Here is a 23,592-nt window from a genome sequence, read left to right as displayed (position 1 = left end):
AGTAAACAATGTCGTGCAGAAAAGGAAGAAGTGTTAATAAAATTAAAAATGGAGTCCCAAAACCTCATTGGGCAATGAAAGATTCAAGTCCTGTTCCCTGGTGTTCTTGATTTTAACTATTGGGGTGGGGGGCGGCTAGTCTTAGCCAAACTATCTTAAATAATAAGCCTTTATGTGAAGATTGTATGTATTCTGAGACGCATCCATACAGATATTGAAATGGATCTTTTTAATTCCCCAATCCAAAGTTACAATATCAAGTTGCCATTGCTCTACTCCCATTGCTATTGGGGACTGGTAATTCAGCACAAGCTAAAATACCACTTGATACTGGGCCGTATTTTCCGCTGGCTCATGTGTAGTCCAGGTTCACTGGCTGCATAGCCTTGTGGTCAGTTCTTCGTTCGATCAGGTGCTGGGGTTTGGAAACAGCTGCAAGATTGGCTAACGTGATGCAGGATGAGTGGAAGGCTTCCAGCCTTGGCTGTTGGGAAATCTGCATAGATGTTTTTTTCCTCCATTAGAAACTGTGGATCAATGAGCAAGTGATGGCACTTCCTTGTTCCTGGCAACTCTGAACTTCCACATTGCAAAATAGGTAATTTCCAGCAAAACACCATACCTCCTTGCTAATTCCTGATAATAAATTAAAGTACAAACATGTTATTTGCTTTAAGGAACATGTCATCAGGTTTGTTAAATTCTTTTACTGGTGAGCCAACTATTATTCTTTTATCTAGCATTCAGCAAAGTTTGCAAACATTTGCATGTTTTGGCCAATGTCTTAACTACAGTTAATGTTGTGACTTAATTTGCATTTCTTCAACATTGAATACAGATTATCCATCTTGTGAATCAAATCATTCAAAATAATATGAACAAGGCACGGCAGATAAATCCAAGTGCCAATAGTAGGGCACAAAAAGAAACTGGAGTCATAAAGGAAGGCCAAATAGAATTACAGAAAGGAGGCCTTGCTTCTGTCAAGTGGAACAGGTACAAAATATTCTTTGATCATTTCCTATTGTTTCCTCAGCGTTTGATGTCCTTTAATTTAAAAAAAACAGTATTTGCAACACAGTAGAAGCCAATTCCAGCCATTAAAACCCGTGGCAGCCCATGAACCTACAATGCTGTATGTTTTGAAGGGTGGGAATAAACTAGAACACTGAGGGCGGGTGGGGGGGGGGGGGGGAGGAGGAGGAACCCACACAGATCATGGGAGAACATTCAAAATCTTCAAGCCAGCACTGGATTCGAACGGAGGCCATGAGTATGTTAATAGCGTTGTGCAAACTGTGTCATTAACTGTCCCTGCTAAAAGAAGCTAATTTTTTCCCTTAAAAAATTCCAGTCAGTTTTATTCAATCTCGTGGTTGGACTGATTCATAAGAGCATGTCATAGAAGCAGTGAAATATGAAAGTCTGCAGATTGTAGTTTTTAAAAATAAATAAATAAATAGATCAATAATGCTGGAGAGATTCAGCTGGTCTCACAGTGTTCATTAGGGGTAAAGATGTATAACTGATGCTTCAGGCCTGAGCCCTTTCTTCCTTCAAGGTATGAACTAAAAGAAGGAAGGCATTCAAAATTAAAAAAATGGCTGGGGAGAAGGGTAGGCGGAGCAGCAAAGGCCAACAGATAATAGATGAGATTTAATGGTGGCGGTGGGGGGGGGGGGGGGGGGTAGCTCTGAATGCGGAACTGGAAGAAAGGAGACCAGGAATGGGGAAGAGGGAGACAGCTATAGGGAAGGAGAAATAAGGATAATGGAAGGAGAGAGATGGACAGGTGCTAGGGTTGGGGTCAGAACAAGTCTAATGGGGGGGGGGGGCCACAATCTGAATTTGAAAACTCACAATCAGTGGTGTGGGGAGTGGTGGTGCTTACCTGCCATAAACCTCCTCTTTGCGCTGCCGTCACACTCTCCCCTCCCTCTGACAGAACAAACACGTTGCTTGTATCATGTGGAGATGAGCAATGCTAAAGCACAATAACTCATTTTGGGGGGACAATGCCCACTAATGCCTCTCTTGGCACTGGCCATCTCCTCCCTGTATCCACCTGTTAGCCTGTGTTCCTACCCCTTCATCTTCCACTCCACCCCCCCCCCCCCTTGCCCTCCCCCCACCTTTTGGTTCCAGTATCTGCCTGACTTTTGACACTTCTGAAAAAGGGCTCCGGCCTGAAACATTTCCTGCCTTTTGCTTTCTATGTATCTTGCTTTGACCTGCTGTGAATTTCTCCAGCACTTTTATGTACTGCACTACATTCCAGCATTTCCAGATTTTTCTTGTTATTAGTTTCTCCTCCAGATGACCAGGTGCTGTCATGCAGTGGCTGAAGTGAAAAGAGAATGAAGTAAGGTCAACCCACGGAAAGCCGCTGGACCAGATAACGTTCCCGGCAGAGTGCTCGAGGGTGTGCGGCTCAGCTAGCAGATGTTCTCACCAACATATTTAGCATCACCCTGAGAAGCACCGCGATCACAACGAGCTTCAAAGCTGCCACCATGGTCCCCGTGGCAAAGAAATCGGCTGTGTCCTGCCTCAATGGCTATCGCCCTGTTGTACTCACTCCCATCATGAAGTGCTTTGAGAGGCTCTTTGTGGGGCACGTGAAGCTCCTGCTGCCCCTGTCACTAGACACCCTGCAGTTCACATACAGATCTAATGGCTCTACGGATGATACCATCACTACCCTCCATCTAGACCTCACCTACCTGGGAAACAAGGACTTGCATGGTCCATTGCGGTGTATTCAGCTCAGCATTCTATACAATTGTACCACAGTACCTGAAAAGGAAGTTGAGCCTGCTGGGTTTAACACCTCCCTCTGCAATTGGATTCTTGACTTCCTGTCAGGGAGACCTCGGGCAGTCTAGATCAGTAACAGCACCTCCAAGACCATCACAATGAGTACAGGGGCTCCCCAGGGCTGCATACTTAGTCCACTGCTGGTCACTCTGCTGACCCATGACTTCAGCTAAACACAGCTTGAACTACATCATCAAGTTTGCTAAGGACAGTACCATGGTGGGCCTGATCAGTAAGAATGATGAGTCAGCACACAGAGGTGAAGTGCAGTCATTAATGGACTGGTGTACAGGCCACAACCTGTATATGAACGTTTATTTAAAAAAAAAGAGGAGGTTGACTACTTTGAGGGCCTTGGAGAAACCACACTCCGCTGACCATTGATGGCTCTACTGTTAGACATCAAGAGAATAAAGTTCCTTAGCGCACTTAGTGGAGAACATCACCTGGTCTCTTAATATCAGTTCCATAGCCAAGAAAGCACAGCAGTACCTCTACTTCCTGCAAAGGCTGAGGAAAGTTCACCTCCTACCCTCCAGCCTCACTACATTCTACAGAGGATGTATTGAGAGCATCCTGTGCCACCACATCACCGCCTGGTTTGGAAGTTGACCATATAACAGTTTACAGCACGGAAACAGGCCATATCGGCCCTTCGAGTCCGCACTGGTTCACTTGAACAACTCCACTAGCTCCCCCCTCCCACTCTCCGCACCACCTTGGACCACAAGACCCTGCAGAGGATGGTGAAGTCAGCGGAAAAGATCACTGGGGGCTCTCTTCCTAGCATGATGGGCATCTATAACACTTGATGCAGGCAAAAGGCAATAAACATTGTGAAGGTCTTCACACATATAAACTGCCCTCCTTTCTGCCATCTGGTAGGAGTACCGTACCACTCTGGCCCTTGTGTCCAGATTGGGCAATTTTTTTCCCCCCCAAGCCATCAGACTCCTGAACTCCCAGAATATTTTGGGATTGGGTACTGTGGACTGTTAATGTCTTAATTTGTATTCTCACCTATATTTATATAAATCTGCTCTGTGGTCCTGGAGAAACCATGTCTTGTCTTTACCATGCAAGTATGGTGTGAAAGACAAAGGTGACTTGACAAGGACAGCTTCTTTCCCTCTGTCATCAGATTTCTGAATGGACAATGAACCACAGATACAATCTCAATTTTTCCTATTTTCTTATACTATTTATTTTTGAAATGTAATTTATAGCAATATTTGCACTGCAAATCTGGGGCAAAACAATGAATTTTGTGTCATGTTCATGACAAATTCTGATTCAGAGCGAGTGATTCAGGTGAAGATTTTAATATAACTTGGAAAGTAATTCCCATTTATTTAGAAAGAGAAAATGTATTTAACCTTCTGTTCTTCACTTGATCTTTGTTTCAGATACCACATGCAGCTGTGTAAAGGAGAACTTTGTTTCCAGCATCTTGGCCTTGGTGAAGCAGGTGAGCAGCTGGGCATGACTCTGAACCTCGTTTACTTGTCGGATGGTGAAACAAGTGTACACAAGGAGCTGGGAAATGGGTTCTTCACTATTATCACAAAGAAAAACTGTTACTTGTAAGTTGCTTTCAATTGTCATTCATTAGATATTTGTCATCTTCTGCTGTGACAATGTTCCACTTTGAACTGTGTTCAGTCCGATCAAAACCTGCAGTAGAGAGTTATAAAATATGTACTGCACAGCAGATTTTCAAGCCAATGTAAAACATAAAAGTCTACACACACTATGATTGAAGTAAAAATGCCATGTTGGTGAAACTCACCCTGTCACAGTGCATTTTATAGAGCAAAGAGAGGGATTCATCACCAGTGTTTCAGGATTGAGCCCTTTTATCAATGTTTGCTCATTCCTTGTTTCAGGCCCGAAACGTTGCTTATGTATTTTTATCGTTGTCATATCAACTACACTGTTTGGCCTACTGTTTTTCTCCAGCATTGTGCTTCAAGCCAGAGACCTTTGACTCATTAACAGCAGCATGGTTGGTGTAGCAGTTAGTGCAATGCCTTTACAGTGCCAGCGATTGGGACTGGACTGGTGTTTGGATCCCACGCTGCCTGGAAGGTGTTTGTACATTTTCCCCGTGCCTTTGTGGGCTTTTTCCAGGGGCTCTGGTTTTCTCCCACCCTTTATATAAAAAAAAAACCAAAGGTGTAGGTTAATGGGGTGTAAATTGGATGGCACGGACTATTTGGGGATTGGGTACTGTGGACTATTAATGTCTTAATTAAATCAAGTTAAATCATTCATCTGGAGTTTAAAATGGCCTGTTACTGTCTACATTTATATATTTAAAAAAAAATTAAGTTCAGTAAGGCAATAGAGACATAGGCGAGTTGGGTCTTATCTGTCAGCATTTAGTTTCTACTAGAGTGTTTTCTTGTTCCTGATGTACTAGCTGTGTCTTGTATCAAGGTTTCTACGTTGAGAGGATGGTACCAAGCAAGGAGATGCTAATCTGTTACAGAAATTAAAGCTGGCTTCTTCAGGAAGATGCTATAACAGGAACATTCAACAATTACTCTGGGTGTTAAATTGCATCATGTCGATTAAGCATCTGTCACGCTGGTATTTTGGATAAAGAATCTAATCTACTTATTTAAAGCCTCTCTTCTAAAAGCTTCTGTTGCCAGCTCATGCCTGTTCTTGATGGACACAGTTTAATTGGGGCTTTCTTTCCTCTTGCAGCTCCATTGTGTTTTCATCTTGAACCAAAAATGCTTGTCAAACACTGAAACATTTCATCCAGTTTTTATTTAAGGTGCTTTACAATTTGAGCCATCTCTGTCTCTTCTCATGGTGTTTTTTAAAAAAAAAGTCTTTTGTTTAATCTGTATGCTCTGCTTCCATTACGTCTGGCAACAAATGGTGAAATTGCATTTACATTGAAAAGGGAGCAAGATGAAAAGTTTAAAAAAAAGCCTCATCAAGCCACTTTGAATTTCTAGACTCGATTGGTCAGAGGATATCCATTGCATAATAACATTCACTTGATCTTTTTATAAAAGGAAAGATAAACATGTAACATACCATTTAGAATTTGCCATGATTCAGTTTGTTGCTCCAAACGATAATAAAAACAGAAATACTTTTTTTTAAAAAAACGCAAGTTCAATCATTCATCTGGAGTTTAAAGCTGACATATCTAATATTATTTTACCTTTTGGTAGTGCCAAAGAGAAATATTGATGCATAACCTTGATTCAGTACTATCTTTTGCTCCCGAGTCTCCTTCAGAGATTTAAATGCATTATTATGGCTCTTCAACACTACATGAATGCCATTCCATCTGTCAGAAGACTTCTAAAACTGGGTCCAGTCATGCTTACAGCTTTGTCTTTCCTCATACCTGTTTGTCTGATTTGTTTTATCGATTCCTCTTCCCTCCCTTCCTGTGATGCTTTTGTTTAAAGCATCACTGCTTTAATCATAAAGGCCTATCGGGGCTTTGCTGAAAAGCAGACTTGGTTTGCTGTGGCAACAAAAATATTGTGGTCAATTAAAGAACAACATGATTAAAATTTTAAAATAATTTGGATTGTTGCTATGTTCCCTATTCGAAGAATGACCATTTTGTAGTTCTGGTTTCCTTGTTATAGTATGGTATTACCTTACAGAGTGTACAAAGGTACCTTTAGATTTCAACTACAGGGAAGTATTTGAGAGTTTTTTTTTGAACAAGTGATTGTTAGAGTTTGGATTTTGCCTAATAGAATTTATTTATTATTTAAAAAAAAAAGTCATATTGCCATATTTAAGTTGACTGCATAGAATGACATTTGTAAAACTTACCCATGTTTGTGTATTCTTTCATTGAAACTTTTTCCGGATGAAATGTTGTGAATGATGTTTCATGTGGTACCCCATGAATATATTATGTCAGAAGAAAAGAAATTGTTAAACGTCCTCTCTAGAAATAAATAACTGACTTCAAACCAAAAGATATGGCAAAATATTGCATGGTAAAGTAGTCATGAGATGACTAATAACTGCACCATCTTCAAAATGACATGATCTCCAATGGGAATAAATTAGCAGCTGTTTTAATGAACTCTTCTTTTTCTGAGCATGTATCAGCACAATGATTAAAAGTGCTGAGTTCCTACAAAAAAAAAATTCTTCGATTTAAGAATATATTAGGATTGAAGCAAAAGTAGGACTTTCAAAGACATCTTTGCTGGAAATTAGTATTTTGGTCAACAACCGGAGTTGCTCCGGGAACATAGAGTTTGTCATTTGCACTTTTCCTGCTACTGGCAGTTGTAACCAAGTGAAAACCAATGAAGAGTATGTTTCCAGCCCTTTGGATCTTCCTTGACAATCGTCCCAAACAGTCACCTTCCACCACCACCCTCCACTGGCTGATGGACCTTGTCCTCACTTTCAATAATTTCTCCTTTGCTCATCCCACTTTCTCCAAGTCAAAGAAGTCGCCATAGATACACGAATGTCCCAAGCTATAATCTGCCTTTTTGTTGCATCAAGCCTTTATCGGTCAAGGATCTCTTCCTCCATTTACTTTTGTGCTGACTTGTACACTCATGATGAGCTCGTTGACTTTATCCATTTTGCTGGAACTTCCACCCTGACCTCAAATTCACTTGGTACATCTCTGCTTGTCTTTTTGCCTCCATCTTGGGAGATGAACTTTCAACAGACATTTTCTACAAAGCCACCAACCCTCAGAGGTGCCTCGACTACACCTCTGCATATCCTGTCCCTGCATAGATTCCATTCCTTTCTTGCAATTCAATTCCTCTATCTCCACATCTTCTCCCAGGATGACGTCTTCTAGGCAAGATCATTTGAAATGTCCAAAAAACATGGCTTCCCCCTACTATCTTCAACAGCCCTCACCAGCAAATCCAGCATCATCTGCATACCTGCCCTCTCCCCTCTGCCCCCATTGCATCAAGGACAGGATTCCCCTCTTCCTCACCTACCACTTCACTAGCCTCCTGACCCAATGTGTCGCCCTATGCCATTTCTCCCACTACCTGACACATCTTCCATCTCCTCCTTTCTCTCCCCTTTGAACAGAGACTGCTCCCTATAGGATTCCCTCATCCACTCCTCCCTTCCCACCAATCGTCCCCTTGGCACATACCCCTGTGACTGCCTGAAATACAATTTGGGGCCCCAAACAGTTCTTCCAAGGGAAGGAATACCTGTGAATCTGCAGGGGTTATTCATTGCATCTGATGCTCCTGTTGTGATCTCCTTGACATCAGAGAGACTTGAAGTAGGACTTGTTCAGCACCTTTGCTCTGTCTGCCGCAATAGCAGGGATATCTTATTTACAATTTCCAACCCCATTCCCACGCCGACATGTCTGTCCGTAGCCTCCTAAACTGCTGGACTGAGACCACCCGCAAATTGAAAGAACAACACCTCATATTCTGTCTGGCCACCCTCCAACTGGGTGGCATTAACATTGACTTCTCTGGTTTCTCTCAAGTCCCTTACCCTATCCCCATTTCTCCTTTCCTCCAGCTCTGCCTTCATAGAACCACTGCCTTCCTTCCCCCCATCATTTGTCCCCTTTCTTCTCCTGTTCTCCTTTTGATATTCAAGTACCCCTTTTATCTTTCAGCCTTTGTAGTGCTCCTTCTCCTGACCTTTCTTCCCTTCTCCCAGCCTTTTTTTTTAGGCATTTTTTTCGGACTTCTTTTTGCTCACACATAGAGGGGCTTGGGCTCCTATGGATGCTGCAAGACCTGCTGACTTCCTACAGCACTTTTGTGTTTTGCTTTTTTTTGCTAAGTAGATGGTAGCCATTTTTGATTTACATTATATTTCGATTGCACTTTTTAAATTTTAGACTCCGGATTCCAGTTACTGACCAGTTGAAAAGCATGGAAGATTTGAGGAAATGCCGGGATGAGTGGGTAGATGCCATTGACAGGTGCTGTTTGCATTGGAAGAGACTATCTCAGTCTTTGTTCATTGCTGAGAATACTTCGTTTGAGGTTATGCCAGTTGAATCCTCTGGAAAGGAGCCTGCTGACCAACAACAGCCATCAAAGCAATCAGAAAACCAAATCGCAGGGAAAAAGGGGAAAGAACAAAAAGAGGATGAAAGAGAAATGGAAGGACTGAAAGAAAGAATACCTACTTCACCTGTGGAGGAAGCTACTGCAAAATCCCCTCTGCAAACATCAACCAATGCTCCTCCACTTCAGCACATCCCAGCCCCTCCTATTCTACACCAGGGACCAGTTGTCCCTATACCTCCCCCATTCCTAGATAAGAAAAGTGGTTATGTGAGAAAGACCAAGCCATTCCACTGGGATGAAGTTGCCCCGGAAAGGGTAGGTACTTTCTGTAAACTGTGTTTGTCTTTTATTCCATTTCAGGTAGTTCTGCTGCCAATCTGTGCCTAGGATTGGAAGAACATAATTTTCCAGTTTTATTCTTTTGCAGAATATGAGGAGATCAAGTTCTGATTGCACAAGTGCAACCCGACAAAACACCATTCTCCGGTCCTTTGTGCAAAACATGCAGGCACACACTAGATATAAAACACATATAGACAAACCATACATATGTATACACACACTAAATAAATAAATATTGTTTTGTGAATATTTGCATCTCTGATGGGTTCTTTGAGGAGACACTTCAGTTGGCTAGCATTTTCACTGACTGTGGGAAGAAGCTTTTTTCTCAGCTGGCTCTGATACTCCTGTATCTCTTTCCCAACAGAAATAAGCTGAAAGATGGGGTGTGTGGTGAGTTAAGGGTCATCAACCATTTTGTATGTCCTCTTCAGACAAAAATCCCAGAAGATCACATCAACTGGGGGAAAGGGGGGGGGGGGGGAGAGGGAGACTCCATTGATCCTCCATTGATCCTCCTATGGTCCTGTGGATTGACCTCTGATCCATTTCTCTGCAGCAACCGTACCACACTGATGCAGCTGACTAGGGCACACTTGAAGAGCTCCTGTAGAAGGTTGACATGACCAGTACCCTTGCATGCTTCAGTCTTCTCGGGTGGTGCTGTTGGGCCTTCATCACAAGTGAGGAGTTGTGTGTCCACAATGTGTCACAAGTTGAGTTAACTCCAAGGAACTTTGTGCTCCCTACTCACTACATTCCTGAGTTATTGATGTGTAGAGGAGGGTGATTTTTTATTTTCTGGTCTTCAAGTCCCCGATCATCTTCATCTTGCCAACGTTGAGGCTTTGGTTGTTTTCTCACACCATATCATGAGATTTTCCATCTCTTCTCTGCCTTCCTGGAAACCCAGCTTTTGAGTCAAAGCAACGTGATTAGAGTACAGTGCCCTCCGTGATGTTTTAAAAAGGGCAACTATGGACTCCAAAGGTGATTGAATGCTTCAAAGCAAGCCTAGCTCTCTTATGCCTGCACACATGAAGCAATAAAACAGTTGAATACTCACAAATGGCTGTGAAGTCAAATGTCTCAAACATTATGGTGCCCTACAATGGGGGAACTCTGAGTAAAAAATGCTATAATTTCTACACGATCAAACCAAAATGGATACACATAACCTTGAATAAAATCTGGAATGTGCACTTTAATCACATGTGAATTGTTTGATGAAAGAATTCGCTGGAGCCCCAGGATGGAGTGGAACTTGCTGTTCTCACACACACACACACACACACACACACACACACACACACACACACACACACACACACACACACACACACACACACACACACACACACACACACACACACACACACACACACACACACACACACACACACAAAGCTGGAAAGCTTGTGGGAAGATTGGTTGTGAGTGCTTAGTTCAGCCTGGTCAAAGCCCTTGTGGGTCATATAAGAGGAGAGGACTGGCTGTCTAATGTTTCACTTGAAATAAGAGAAACAAAAAGGAACTCTGTGGTGACCTGAAAGAAAGAGGTTATCATCTGGAAAACCCTAATGGGGCAAGTTTCTTTGGCAAGACACTGACATGGCTGATTAGAAGGAATCAGATTGTGTCCTGGAACAACCAATTTCTCTGAAAACTGACAAGAACCTTCCTGAGTAGTAACCATTCACCTTTCAAGCACCAAAGCTTGGTGAACTTCATAAATGTTAAATTCTGTGCACGGTATAAAGATTGCCTACAACCAGATAACTTGAAGGAATGAGAAGTGGGATTGGACTGTGAATCAAGAACTTTGCTGAACTTACATACATGTGCGCTTAAAATTAGAAGGGGGTTAAGTTCGTTAATAGTGATAAGATGGTGATTCAGTTTTCGTGTTTTTTTTAAAAATTAAAAGCAACTTTTGTGTAAGTTACCATTTGTCTTGATGAATATTTATTGCTGCTGGGTTTTGGGGTCTTCTGGGCTCGTAACATTGCAAATTTAAAGCTGGAGCATGGGGGCAAATGAAGGAAAAATGTGTCTTTGTCCCAAACTGTATGGAGGGTACTGTATGTGTAAAGCATCATTTATTTTTCCATTTACAGTTCCAATGGCATTCAATACTGTGATTCCTGCCAAACTTTGCCAGCTTGGTATCAGCACATTCTTGTTTAATTGGACCTTGGACTTTCTGACTAACAGACTCCAATCTGTTAAGTTAGACACTTTTCCATTCTCACCTTGAACACCAGTGTGCCCCAGGGCTGTGTGCTGAACCTTCTCCTGTAATCCCTTTTCACCTATGACTGCATTCCTGTACGGGGTTCTAATTCCATAATCAATTTTGCAGATGACAACACAATGGTTGGCCTGATCTGAGAGGATGACAGACAGACTATAGGGACAAGGTCCAGCACCTGGCCACGTGGTGTGCTGACAACAACCTGGCACTTAATATTCAGAAAACCAAGGAGATCATTGTGGATTTTGGGCATGCTTGGAAGTCACACTCATGCCCCTATTTACATCAATGGCATTGCAGTGGAACGTGTATGATGCTTTAAATTCCTTGGTGTCCACCATTTCTGATGATCTCACTTGATCCCTGAACTTCTCCATTCCTAATCAAAAAGGCTCAAAAATGACTATTTTCTGTGGAGCTTGAAGAAAGTACACCTCTGACCCAGGATATTGACGGATTTTTATTGCTGTACCGTTGAGAGCATATTTACTTGTGGCATCCGTGTGGTATGGAATTTGTCTTGTATCGGGCTGTAAAGTACTTCAGGTGGTGAAAACTGCACAGTGGATTCTCAGCATTCAATGACCCACCATTGAGAACATCTTTCAGGAACACTGTCTGGGCAGGGCAAAAAGCAACATCAATTATGGACTTTTTGCTCTTCTCCCATCTGGAAGGTGCTACAGGAGCCTTTGCTCTCGAACCAAGAAGAGCTTTTTTTTCCCCCCTAAGCTGTGACCCTGCTGAACCTTGAATCCCAGTGCTGAGTGGTACTGCACTCACATTGTACTGTCAGTACTTTTATAATTGTTTGGTTGCTGAATGCACTTGTTTTATTTACACGTAGTTATTTGTATATAGCACTTTTTAAACTTCTGGTTCAATGCTAATTATATTTAATTGGCTTTGTATTTTATTTGGCTGAATGACAAAGTTGAATCTAATCGAATCAAAGAAGAACCTACTGACTAATTACCATTTGCTATTTTTTTTTCCCCAATCTGGCTAGAATTACACAGGAGGAAGCTCGTCGTTTGGATACTGGAAAGCAATCTAATTAGTCCAATTCCATCTCTTTATTGGCCTGTATCCTTGCAATGTCTTCTCATTCATTCATGAACTCCCCTTCATGTTTTGCCAATAACCTACACTGGGGTACAGTTTACAGTAGCCAGTTAGTCTACCAACATTTCCTTGGGGGGTCTGAGTGGAAATGGGAGAACTGAGGAAACCTATGGATTCACAGAAAGACTGTACAACATATGCGGAGAAAGTAGCTGAGGCCAGGATCAAACCTTGGTCCCTCGAGGTATGAAATAGAGTGCTAACTGCTGTGTCATTGTGATGCCCACACCACAAATAAAATATTTTTCTTCAGTAATTTAAATTTCTTTTTAAAGTTTAGAGGCGGGACATGTGTGGGAGGTCTGGTAGGGTCAACAAAATCGAACTGCTGAAAGGAACTTATCCTAATTCTCAACACTCTCATGAAAATTTTATAAATGCACGTTCTCGAAATTTTGCCCTTCATACAAGATTATAGTTCATTATTGGGGGGTCATTGGACACAGGACAATAAACATTATTTGAAGGAGTACTGAGCAACTTCAGAGTATTCAGATATTTAATATGGAGTATGATGTCAGAAGTCGATTGGCCCATTGGCACTCAGAAAAAGGGACTTCTCCCACTTCTTTTCATGCTGCTGACCCATGACTGCATCGCTGGACCCAGCACCAATGTTATCAAGTCAGCAACAAAGATGAGTCGCACTACAGAGAAGAGGTGGAAAATCTTGTGAAATGATGTGAGAGTAACAACCTGAATCTCGATGTGGACAAGATGATGATGGTGGACTTCAGGAGGACCAGGAATGATGACCCTCCACTACACATCAACAACTCGGTTGAAGAGAGAGAGTGGAGAGCACCAGGTTCCTTGGAGTTCACTTAACTAGCAACCCTATTGTGGACACTCAACATCTCCTCACTTGTCAGGAAGGCGCAACATCGACTGTACTTCCTGAGAAGACTGACGCGGCCAAGGCCAACGGCCACCATGGTGTCAACCTCTGTAGGAACTATCGAGATTGTCCTGGTATGAAGTGTGATACAGTTGGTGGAGAGAAATGGATCAGAGATCAATCCGTAGGACCACAAGAGTGGCAGAGAGGATCATTGCAATCTCTGACTCTCCACCCACCCCCCAAATCGACGTATTGCCTGAAGAGGGCTCGCTAAATCATTGATGACCCCTTCCACCTTGCACACAGCATCTTTCAGCTGCTCTTGCCAGCGATGAGATACTGGAGTGTTAGAGCCAGCACCACTAGGCTGAGGAACACCACCTTCCGACGGGCAGTGAGAATGCTGAACTACCTAAGGTATTGCTCACACTAAGCATCCGAGACACTCATTCGTACAAAACAATATTTATTATAGATAAAATACTTGTCCTGCATATGTATTATTTGTCGGTATATGTGCTATGTCTGTATGTGTGTTTGCCTGTTTTGCACCAAGGACAGGAAGGCGCTGTGTCGTCGGTTTGTATTTGTACAATAAACTTGCCCTTGGGACAGGAAACTGGAGCACCCAGGGGAAACCCACAAGCTTGCACACACTGCATCAGAAGTTGGTATCAAATGTGGGACACAGGACTGAAACAGCAGCATCACTCGTAACATCACTGTTCTGCACAGTCACCACTTTCTTCCAGTATCGCTCAACATCATGGAACAAGCAATTACATTTTTAAAAATTATTATTGGTATAGTTTTGTAGTATATCTACCTATTTAACTTCAAAAATTGCTGGATAATGCGAGCAACCTCTTGAACTTGTATGTTAAATAACAAATAAAAGTTTGCATAGCAAATGTAACTGCATGTGGGGGGAAAAGTCATAAATTTGTTCTGTACAAACCATGACAATACACACCACAAGAGGCAGCTGTATTTGCATAACTTATTGCCTGAACAATAAGTTGAGAAAAAATAAATTGGTTATGACTGATATTATGTAACCAAAGATGTCTATTCAAGTGTTTTTAAAGAAGTGGATACATTCAGAAAGGAACTAGGTTATCATTTTGCAAAAAGCAGAAGTCTGAGTTTATTGGTTTCACTGAACTTCTCCATGTGACTCAAATTATCCCAGACATCAAAATGTGTTGATGTAAAATATTATGGATAATGTTTATTGCCTGCAAGTTATGACAATTATTGCACATTATAGAATATTTATAATATTATTAATAAGATCATGAATGCTTAGTTCATTACCATTACCAGATTGAACTCTCTCTGTAGCCCAGAAGCAGTCAAATGTTTCAAACGTCTGAGCTTTGATTTATTCCTTTCGATAGTGAATAAAATAGTACTTGGTGAGGGGACAAGTGTGGGAATATTTATTTTTGCTGTTGCCTACAGGACTATTAAAGGCATGCCCTTTCTGAAAGCCTGAAATAAAGCAGTAAGTAGACATTGATGCCAGGGAGGATTGAATGAAAGCTGGCAGGATATTGGTATTAATTCTAGTAATATCAATCTGGCCGTGAGGCTCATGCATAGAAGGGAATGGCGAAAACTGTGTCGGTACTTTCTGAAGGTAAAGTCGTGTGATAGTACAAAGGTTAGAAACGTTGATTCCAGTTTCAAAGCTATTTGCATCATGGCTTTTTAAAATCCTGCTTCTAAGCAAATTGTCCTTTGAATTATTAATACTGCCTATGAAATATGCTCCCAGTCCTGAGGAAGGGTTTCAGCCCAAAATTGCCATCTTTTGTCTTCCCTGGTCGCTGCTGACCCAGCGAGTTGCAGGTTTCTGCAGCTTTCTAGCATCTGCATTATAACTTTGTTACCATTGCACGGCTATGTATAATCACACATACATAGACACTTCTTTAAAAGACACGCTTTAAAATGATAGCAAAAAATATATATACAAAAGTGATGAAAAAGCAAAGACTGCAGATGTTGGAAACCAAAATAATAAAAATGGAAATACTCAGCAGGTCACGCAGCATCTGGGGAGAGTATTATCCTCCCAAGGGCAGCACAGTTGACAGAGCGATCAGTGTCCCCAGCAATTGGGACTGGGGTTTGAATCCCACGCTGTAAGGAGTTGGTACATTCTCCCCATTGTCTGCGGGGGTTTTCCTCGGGGGGGGGGACTCTGGTTTCCTCCCATTGTGCAAAATGTACTGGGGGTGGGGCTGTAGATTAATTGGGCGCCTGACTCGTGGGCTGAAGTGGCCTGTTTAAAAATAATTGACAAAATATGAAATTGATATTGTTTTTTCCCCCCCCCCCCCCTTCCTTTATTTCAGATCTCAAAATCTATTTGGGGACAGAGGTGTGCAGCGAAAATACAATTAGATTGTCCAAGTCTCCTTGATCAGTTCCCTCCCCATGAAATGGTTATGCATTCAGTCAATGAGATTTCCTCTCATCAGGATATTCTTCTAAATCGAAAAATTGCTCACAACTTCAGTAAGTTTTTGATGTTACATCATTTATGAAATAACTTCTATATTTGTGGTTTAATTTTGTTTGCATGACAAATAAGATATCTGCGTTTATTGCTGTGATGAGATAAGGTTGAAACCATTACTTTTCTGAGATAGATGATGAAATTGTCAGTCATGTAATGGATTCAGTTATTGGTTTACTTCATGCCCAATGAGGCCACTGAACCAGAATCCTAATTCATTAGGAGCTTGTTTCATGTTACTGATGGCTTGCCAAGGAATTAACCTTGTATTGAGCATGTTTACATTACAAAATGCACCAGCCATTTTGAATAGGTAACTGTGTCAGTGGGATGAGCAGTACATGTGTCCAAGGTGACTGAAGACTTTTCAGCTAGTGGAGGAGAAAGGATGCTTTGGGCAAGGCTAAGGGCGTATAAGTAGAGGAAATTGATAGACTGTATGAGCAGAAGGATTTGAATATGGGAATGAAGATTTAAAAAAAGAATTGTGAGACAAGGTTAACATTTAATTCCTAATTCTTCCTAATCCTGCTGCAATAAAGGTGTCTAGATTTATAAATTTTTCCAAAATTTGAGTAGAAATGGAAGGCTAATTTCTTGAAGTTGAACTGTGGTGGGTGTTGAAGCTGTGCCAACAGGCAAAAGGAAAGAAAGGATTTTATATTTAAATATTGACTATTTATCGAATCTTATTCACTCTCATTACTTTGGTGGGGACTTTGCCAGCAATAGCAAAGAATGGCCACCTATTCCTTCTTGTACAGTCACATTTAGGACACTTAAAATATGTGCTGGTCTGAACTATGAATAAGGGAGTGAAACTAAAAAGTCTGCAGATGCTGTGATTGTAGTAAAAACACAGAAACGCTGGAGGGACTCGACTGGTCTTTTCAGTGTCCAAAAAAAGCAAAGATATATTGCTGCTGTTTTGGGCCCGAGTCCTCCTTCAAAGAATAAGAATAATGAGCTCATCCTTCTTATTCTTTGCAGAAGGGCTCAGGCCTGAAACATTGGCAATCTATCTTTGCTTTTTTTGGACACTGAAAAGACTGGCTGAGTTCCTCCAGCATTTGTGTTTTTATTGAATTATGAATAAAAATATAATGAGCATAAAAGTGGAGGTGTGTACGGGAGAAGCTTTCTTCAATGGCCAACCAATAAGCCAAGACTAATAAACAAGGCATTGGGCAGCTGCTAGAATGAATGTTATCTGATAAAAGAGGAATAAATAAGATCAGAGTATTGCATTTGTAATATGTGAAGATGGCATTTATCTACCAGGACTTTTCAAATCAACAATTAAATGGGCCACTTAAGAAAGAACAGCTTCTTTTAAAATTGGTAATGTGATATATTTTCTATTTAGAAGATTGTAGCAAGCACTGATTTGGTTTCTTTCATTCATGCAAAATGTTAAAAATATTGACTCAGAATTATTTATGTTGGCAATTTATAATTCCTGCTGTTTTATACCCTGTAATAAACTGGCTTGGGATGTATTTCTGATCCCAACAGGAAGGAACTGCAAGAGCTACAGTGACAACAGACATTATTAAATTAAGAACTAGGGCAAAAAATGGGCTGGGACAGAGTAAGAATTGAGAAATCACTTTGGCAATGGGGAGCAATTAGAAATTTGGTAGCTTTGGCGATCAATATCGGAACGAGATTAGGTGATGCATTGAATGGATTAGATAAACCTTTGTCTAATAATAATCTAATGATTGGTCACATGGGAAAGGGCAAATGCTAGATTCTGAAGCTAACATTATCTGCTTGAGGAACTTGGTGGGTCAAGCAGCATCAATAGTTCAGCATTTAATGCCATCATCCCCTCAAAATTGATCAGAAAACTCCCAAGACCTGAACCTCAATACTCCAATGTCTGATTGGATCCTGGATTTCCTCATCTCAAGACGACAATCAGTGCATATTGATAAGAACATCTCTTCCGCGATCTACATCAATACTGGAGCACCACAGAGCTGCATTCTTAGCCCCCTGCTATACACCTATGACAGTGTGACTTTGTACGACGACAACACTATTTACAAATTCGCTGAAGTAGTGGATTGTATAAAAAGGGACTTGGCTGAATGATGCACCAACAACAACCTCACATTCACTGTCACAAAAACCAAGCAGATGATTGTTGACTTCAGGAAGGTGTAGGATCCAGTGATCATTGAGGGAATCAGAGGTGGAGAGGGTACTATCTCAGAGGACCTTTCCTGGACCCCACACACCAATGGCATTATGAAGAAAGCACATCAGTACCTGTACTTCCTCAGGACTTTGTGGACATTTGGTATGATATCAGAAACCCTGGCAAATTTCTCCAGATGTGTGGTGGAAAGGGTGCTGACTTGCTGCATCATGGTCTGGTATAGACACTAATACCCTTAAGTGTTGAGCCCTGCCAAAGGTAGAGGACACAGCCCAGGACATCACCGGCAAAGTCCTCCCCACTATCGTTGGGGAACATTACCTTCAGAGAGCAGCAGCAATCAATAAGGATCCACATCACCCAACACACGCTCTGTTCTTGCTGCTACTGATAGGAAAGGGGTAAAGTGCCACACCATCAGGTTCAGGAACAGCTGCTACCCCTCTCAGCATCAGACTCCTCAACAACGACTCAATCATGGACTCATTTATGGATTCTTGCTTTTGTATTTTATTGACTTTTTAAAAATCTTTGATTTGCACAGTCAGCCAGTTTACATTATTGGGTTACATGTGTACATTTAGTACAGGTTTTTTTGCACTACTAATAAGTGGTAATTTTGCGTCGCCAATGCGAAACAAAGTGCTTACTCTTCATGATGTTGGAATCCAAGGGAGTGATGAGATTTAAAAAAAAACTGCATTGAAGAGGATTCTGAGTGGCAGAGATGGAGAAAGAGACAGTATGCAGAGGCTGTCATAGATTAGCCTTCAGATCTAGCTGACAAAAGTGGCAAGCGTGCAAATTTAATCATGTTTAGCACCCTCACGATTCTTGGATACTTGCATATTTGCATGCACATTCCACTATTTCTGTAGTATGCCACTACACCATATGTTATTGGATGAGCAATCCAATGGCAAAATACTGGACTTGGTCGAAGTAGGAGTTAAAAATGGAAAATGTGCAGCAAGATGGAAAGCATGAGTGAGCCAAGAAACTTGAGTTAACTTTTCAAGTCGATCAGGTTTCATCAAAATCTCCCTGGCCTGGCTTAAAATACCTAGAGTACAGAGAAAGATTGAAGAGGTTAGGACTTTATTCCTTGGAATGTAGACGGTTGAGAGGGGATTTGATAGTGGTGTTTAAAATTATGAAGGGAATAGAAAGACTAAATGCAAATAGACTCTTCCCCCTGAGAGCAGGGGAGAAACAAGAGGTCACAAGTGGAGGGTAAGTGGGCATAATTTTAGGATAAATATTAGAGGATGCTTCTTCACTCAGAGAGTGGTGACTGAATGGAATAATCTTCTGGAGGAAATGGTTGAGGCAGAGTCAATTCTTTCATTTAAGAGGAGGCTGGATATATTAATGGATAAGAGGAGGTTAGAGGGTTATGGGCAGAGAATAGGTGGGGGGGGGATCTAGCAGAATTGTTTAAGTGTACTGGGGTGGACTTGAAGGGCTGTTGGAGTTTTCCATGCCATAAACTGTTATAATATGGTTATATTGATGCTGCCTGACCTGATGTTATCTGGGGATGTCAGTTTTTATTTTAATACTTCTAAGAAATCTGGATAAGTACATTTGAATCCCTTATGGCAACTGGAGAATTTAAGACCAGATAATTAATTAAATCTAGAATACATTGTCGGTATTGGTAATATTGACCATGAAGCTGCAGTGTTGCTGTTGCTCCATTCCTTTTACATAGGGAAAACTGTTAACCTTGCAGTCTGGTCAGGCAGTTTTACTTCAGCTGCCCTCTTGTGGCCAAAAGAGAGCCAATTGTGATGGTATGTCAACTAGTGTAGAAAGAGTGGAATAAGTTTTAAATCACTGTCAATTAATTGGAAGGCTCTCCATTCTTTGCATTCTTGTGCAAACGGGATCTTGTGCAGATGAAGATGTGTCTGGTAGTTGAAACTTTGATTTTTAGCCCAGGATGTTGCTGTCAGAGTGCATTCATTTGAAAATCAGAAATTATTGTCATGAACAAGTTGTGAAATTCGGTGTTTTGTGCCAGCATCATCATAAAAAAAAATTATAGTTCACAAAAAGTACGGCAGTGTCTTTAGTCCATTGATTATTCAGGAATCTGATGACCGTGGGGAAGAAACTGTCCTTGTGCCACTGACTGCTCATCTTTAGACTCCTGTACCTTTACCTTAATGGTGGCAGAGTGAAGAGGCCATGGCCTGGGTGTTGGGGGTCTTTGAGGATAGAGGCTCTTTTTTAAAAAAAGACTGCCTCATGTAGATGTCCTCAATGGAGTCTGGTGCCTGTGATGTTGCAGGCCAAGTTAACAACCCTCTTGGAGTTAATTCTTGTCCTGAGAGTTGGCGCCTTCATACCAGGCAGTGATCCAATCAGCCAGAATGCTCTCCACAGTACTCTTGTAGAAGTTTGAGGGTCTTCGGTGGCATACTGAAGCTTGTCAGACACCTCACAAAGTATAGCCGCTGGCTAGCCTTGTTTGTGTTTGCATCAACATGGAGGCTCCAGAGATATTGACACCCATGAATTTGAAGTTCTTGACTCTCTCCACTACTGAGCCCTTCATGAGGACTAGGTTGTTTTCCCCTGAAGTCCAAAATCATCTCCTTGATTTTGCTGACATTGAGCGTAAGGTTGTTGCTGTTACACTATTCAACGAGCTGATCTATCTCCCTATTGTAGGTTCCTTATTGCCATTTGTGATTCTGACGACAACTGTGGTGTCGTCGGCAAACTTGCAGGTGGCATTGGAATTGTGCCTGGCCCCAGTCATGGGTGTAATGAGTAGAGCAGTGGGCTAAGCATGCATTCTTTGGGAAGTGTCTGTGTTGATAATCAGTGAGAAGGAGACATTGTTTCCAATTCGTACCAACTGTGTATGTACTGATATTAAAACATAACCTGAGTTAAAGCCAAAGTTCACCACTTGTGCCTGTTCAGTGTTAATAAGATCATGGTGAATCGTTAACTTGGTACCTGTTTGTGGCACTTTCTCAATTCACACTTTGCTCAATTCCCTTAATATCTAAATTTTTATCATTCATTTTCTTGATCTCAATGAGCCTCCACTGTCTTCTAGGATGAACAAATTTCTTTCTGATCTATCATTCTGTGACTATGTGGACCTCTGATTCTGAACACAGGAGTTATGAGAAACAATTCCTCTACCTATCCTCCCAAACCTATTAGAATTGTATGTTTCCTTATTTATTCTTCCCTCAACAAAGACAGGAGGGAAGATCTTTGTTCTTTTCCATGTTCAGTTCCTCAGGCAATGAACAAATCCATACCTACATGTAACAAGACTTGTTACATTTGTGTTTAAGCTGACAGATTGTAAATAAAATTTGTTTAACACAAATGCCTAGCAATAGCCATCTTTAACAGCAGGAAGACTACCTTTTCCATATTTTCCTGTTCTTTGATATTCAATGGCATTAACATCAAGTATGCAACAATCAATATTCAAAGGATCATTACCGACTGCTGAATCCAGGCACAAAAATGCCTAGTCTTCAAGGCAGTTCATGAAAATATTTTTGTGGAGAATAATTCATTTCCTCAACTGTCTCAACTCCAATAATATTTTACAAGGCCCAGCACCATCCAGAATAAAGCAGTTATCAACATTTACTCCCTTCTTCAATAATGCACCTTGACTGGAGTGTCTCACCTTGGCTTTTACATTTGAGAATATTAGGAATAAATATGCAGTTTTAAATAGATCTTTTCTGCTATCTTCAATTAAGATCTTGGTTAAGGGACAAATTAGGCCCAGCACTAACCTTATTGCAGAGTCGCAAAATAGAGACTATAGTTCAAAACGGAGCATAGAAAAAATTTCAAAAATGTATTCCTTACTTCAGGCGGGAACCCCGAAACAAGGATTGATAAAGATGGGAATCAGATTTGGGTATAGAAATTGATCCATTTTGTTGGTCCGACATGTCGGGAGAGCATGGTGAACACAATTCATGTGAGGTATCGGTTGATGCAATATCACTTCTTGCATCAGCTATACCTTACTCCACAAAAGTTACAAAAATTGAAATCAGAAATATCATTCCAAATTTTTCAACGTGGTCAAAAAATAGGTACTTTCGTGCATTCAACCTGTTCATGCCCTAAAATGAGGCCTTTCTCAGAAGATTTAGGTAATATCTTGGGGGTGGGGGGGGGGGGGGAAGAAATTACTGGAATTCAATACCCTCAGGTACCTGAATTATTTTTATTGGGAAATTTAGAAGATGCAAGACCTAAAATTAGACTATCAAAATATTAATTAAAATTCATTAGGATCGCTTAGCAGTGGCCAGGAAATGCATAGCGGTTTCTTGGAAATCTGTTTCCCAACTAGGTTTAGCCCACTATAAAGCTAGAAATGGATAATTGTATTCCCCTGGAGAGGATCGCCTCAGAAAAAGGTATGATGTATTTTTAAGAATATGGAATTCATACCTAAGGCACATTGAGAGCAGCACAAAAAATAGAAACACTGAGAAAACCTGCAAACTGGATTCCTCCCTCCCCACCCCCAGTGCTCGCAACACTGAGGACCCAAGATAAGTCAGGCTATTTGTCCCAAATAGGAGTGGGGTTTGTCCTTAGGTGAAGCAAATTTTTCTTTTTTCTTATACTTTCTCTTACTTTTTCTTCTTTTTGTTTCTTGGGGAGGTGGGAGGGTTCCTCTTAATTTGTTCTTCATTCTCTCTATAATTTAAAAAAAAGAGGATAAAAATAAAAAGTATTCTCATCATCATCTTCCGGCGAAGTTCATTCCAATAAATATTGACCCAAGTTCCCTCTGTTCTTCCACACTGTTGAGTATCTTGCCATTAACTAGTACTTTTCCAAAATGCATCACCTCATACTTGACCTGATTGAACTCCATCTGCCACTTTTCAGCCCAATTTTGCATCCTGTCTATACCCTTTAGTAATATACAATAACTTTCAACACTATCCACAACTCCTCCAATCATTTTGAAACTTATTGACCAATTCTTCCACTTCTTCAACTAAGTCATTTAGAGGGAGAGGGGGAGGGGGGGAGGGAGGGAGGGAGGGAAAGAGGGAAAGGGGGAGGAGGGGAGGGGGAGGGGGAGGGGGAGGGGGAGGGGGAGGGGGAGGGGGAGGGGGAGGGGGAGGGGGAGGAGGAGGAGGAGGGGGAGGGGGAGGGGGAGGGGGAGGGGGAGGGGGAGGGAAAGAAAATCACAAATTGCAGGAGTCCCAGATCAGATCCCTGAAGATCTCCACTAGTCATTGACCTCCAGGCAGAATACTTTCCATCCATTACTACTCTCTGCTTTCGACAGGCAAGCCAATTCTGAATCCCCACAGCCAAGTCTTCATGATTCCCATGCCTTATGACTTTTTGAATGAGTCTCTCATGGGGGACCTTGTCAAATGCTTTACTAAAATCTTTGTACTCCACAACTACCACCCTACCATCATCAACTTCTTTTCTTACCTCCTCAAAAAAAATCCATTAGGTTCATGAGGA

The 23,592-nt window shown here is 41.4% G+C and overlaps 1 protein-coding gene and 1 long non-coding RNA gene across 3 annotated transcripts in view; one reads left to right on the top strand and one right to left on the bottom strand.

Annotated features, from left to right (window-relative positions):
* The window catches only part of LOC138735934 (uncharacterized), a 129,085-nt gene that overhangs the window by 34,869 nt on the left and 70,624 nt on the right, over positions 1–23,592 (top strand). For both annotated transcript variants that reach the window (XR_011340020.1, XM_069884609.1), the window contains exons 5-8: positions 839–996; positions 4,224–4,400; positions 8,663–9,152; positions 15,763–15,925. Coding sequence is in view for 1 of the 2 variants with exons in the window: in XM_069884609.1 (XP_069740710.1) it covers positions 839–996; positions 4,224–4,400; positions 8,663–9,152; positions 15,763–15,925 (988 nt within the window). In the remaining variant the exon portion in view is untranslated. The remainder of the gene's footprint in view (positions 1–838; positions 997–4,223; positions 4,401–8,662; positions 9,153–15,762; positions 15,926–23,592) is intronic.
* LOC138735935 (uncharacterized) lies at positions 229–11,486 on the bottom strand. The gene is made up of 3 exons (XR_011340021.1): positions 11,432–11,486; positions 4,194–4,491; positions 229–636 (listed from the first exon to the last, which is right to left on the bottom strand). It is a non-coding gene; the product is annotated as an uncharacterized lncRNA (long non-coding RNA).

Source organism: Narcine bancroftii, chromosome 6 (genome assembly GCF_036971445.1).
Source record: "Narcine bancroftii isolate sNarBan1 chromosome 6, sNarBan1.hap1, whole genome shotgun sequence".
NCBI classification, from domain to species: domain Eukaryota; kingdom Metazoa; phylum Chordata; class Chondrichthyes; order Torpediniformes; family Narcinidae; genus Narcine; species Narcine bancroftii.
The sequence above is the reverse complement of the archived record's forward strand: the minus strand, read 5'-3'. Positions and strand labels throughout refer to the sequence as shown.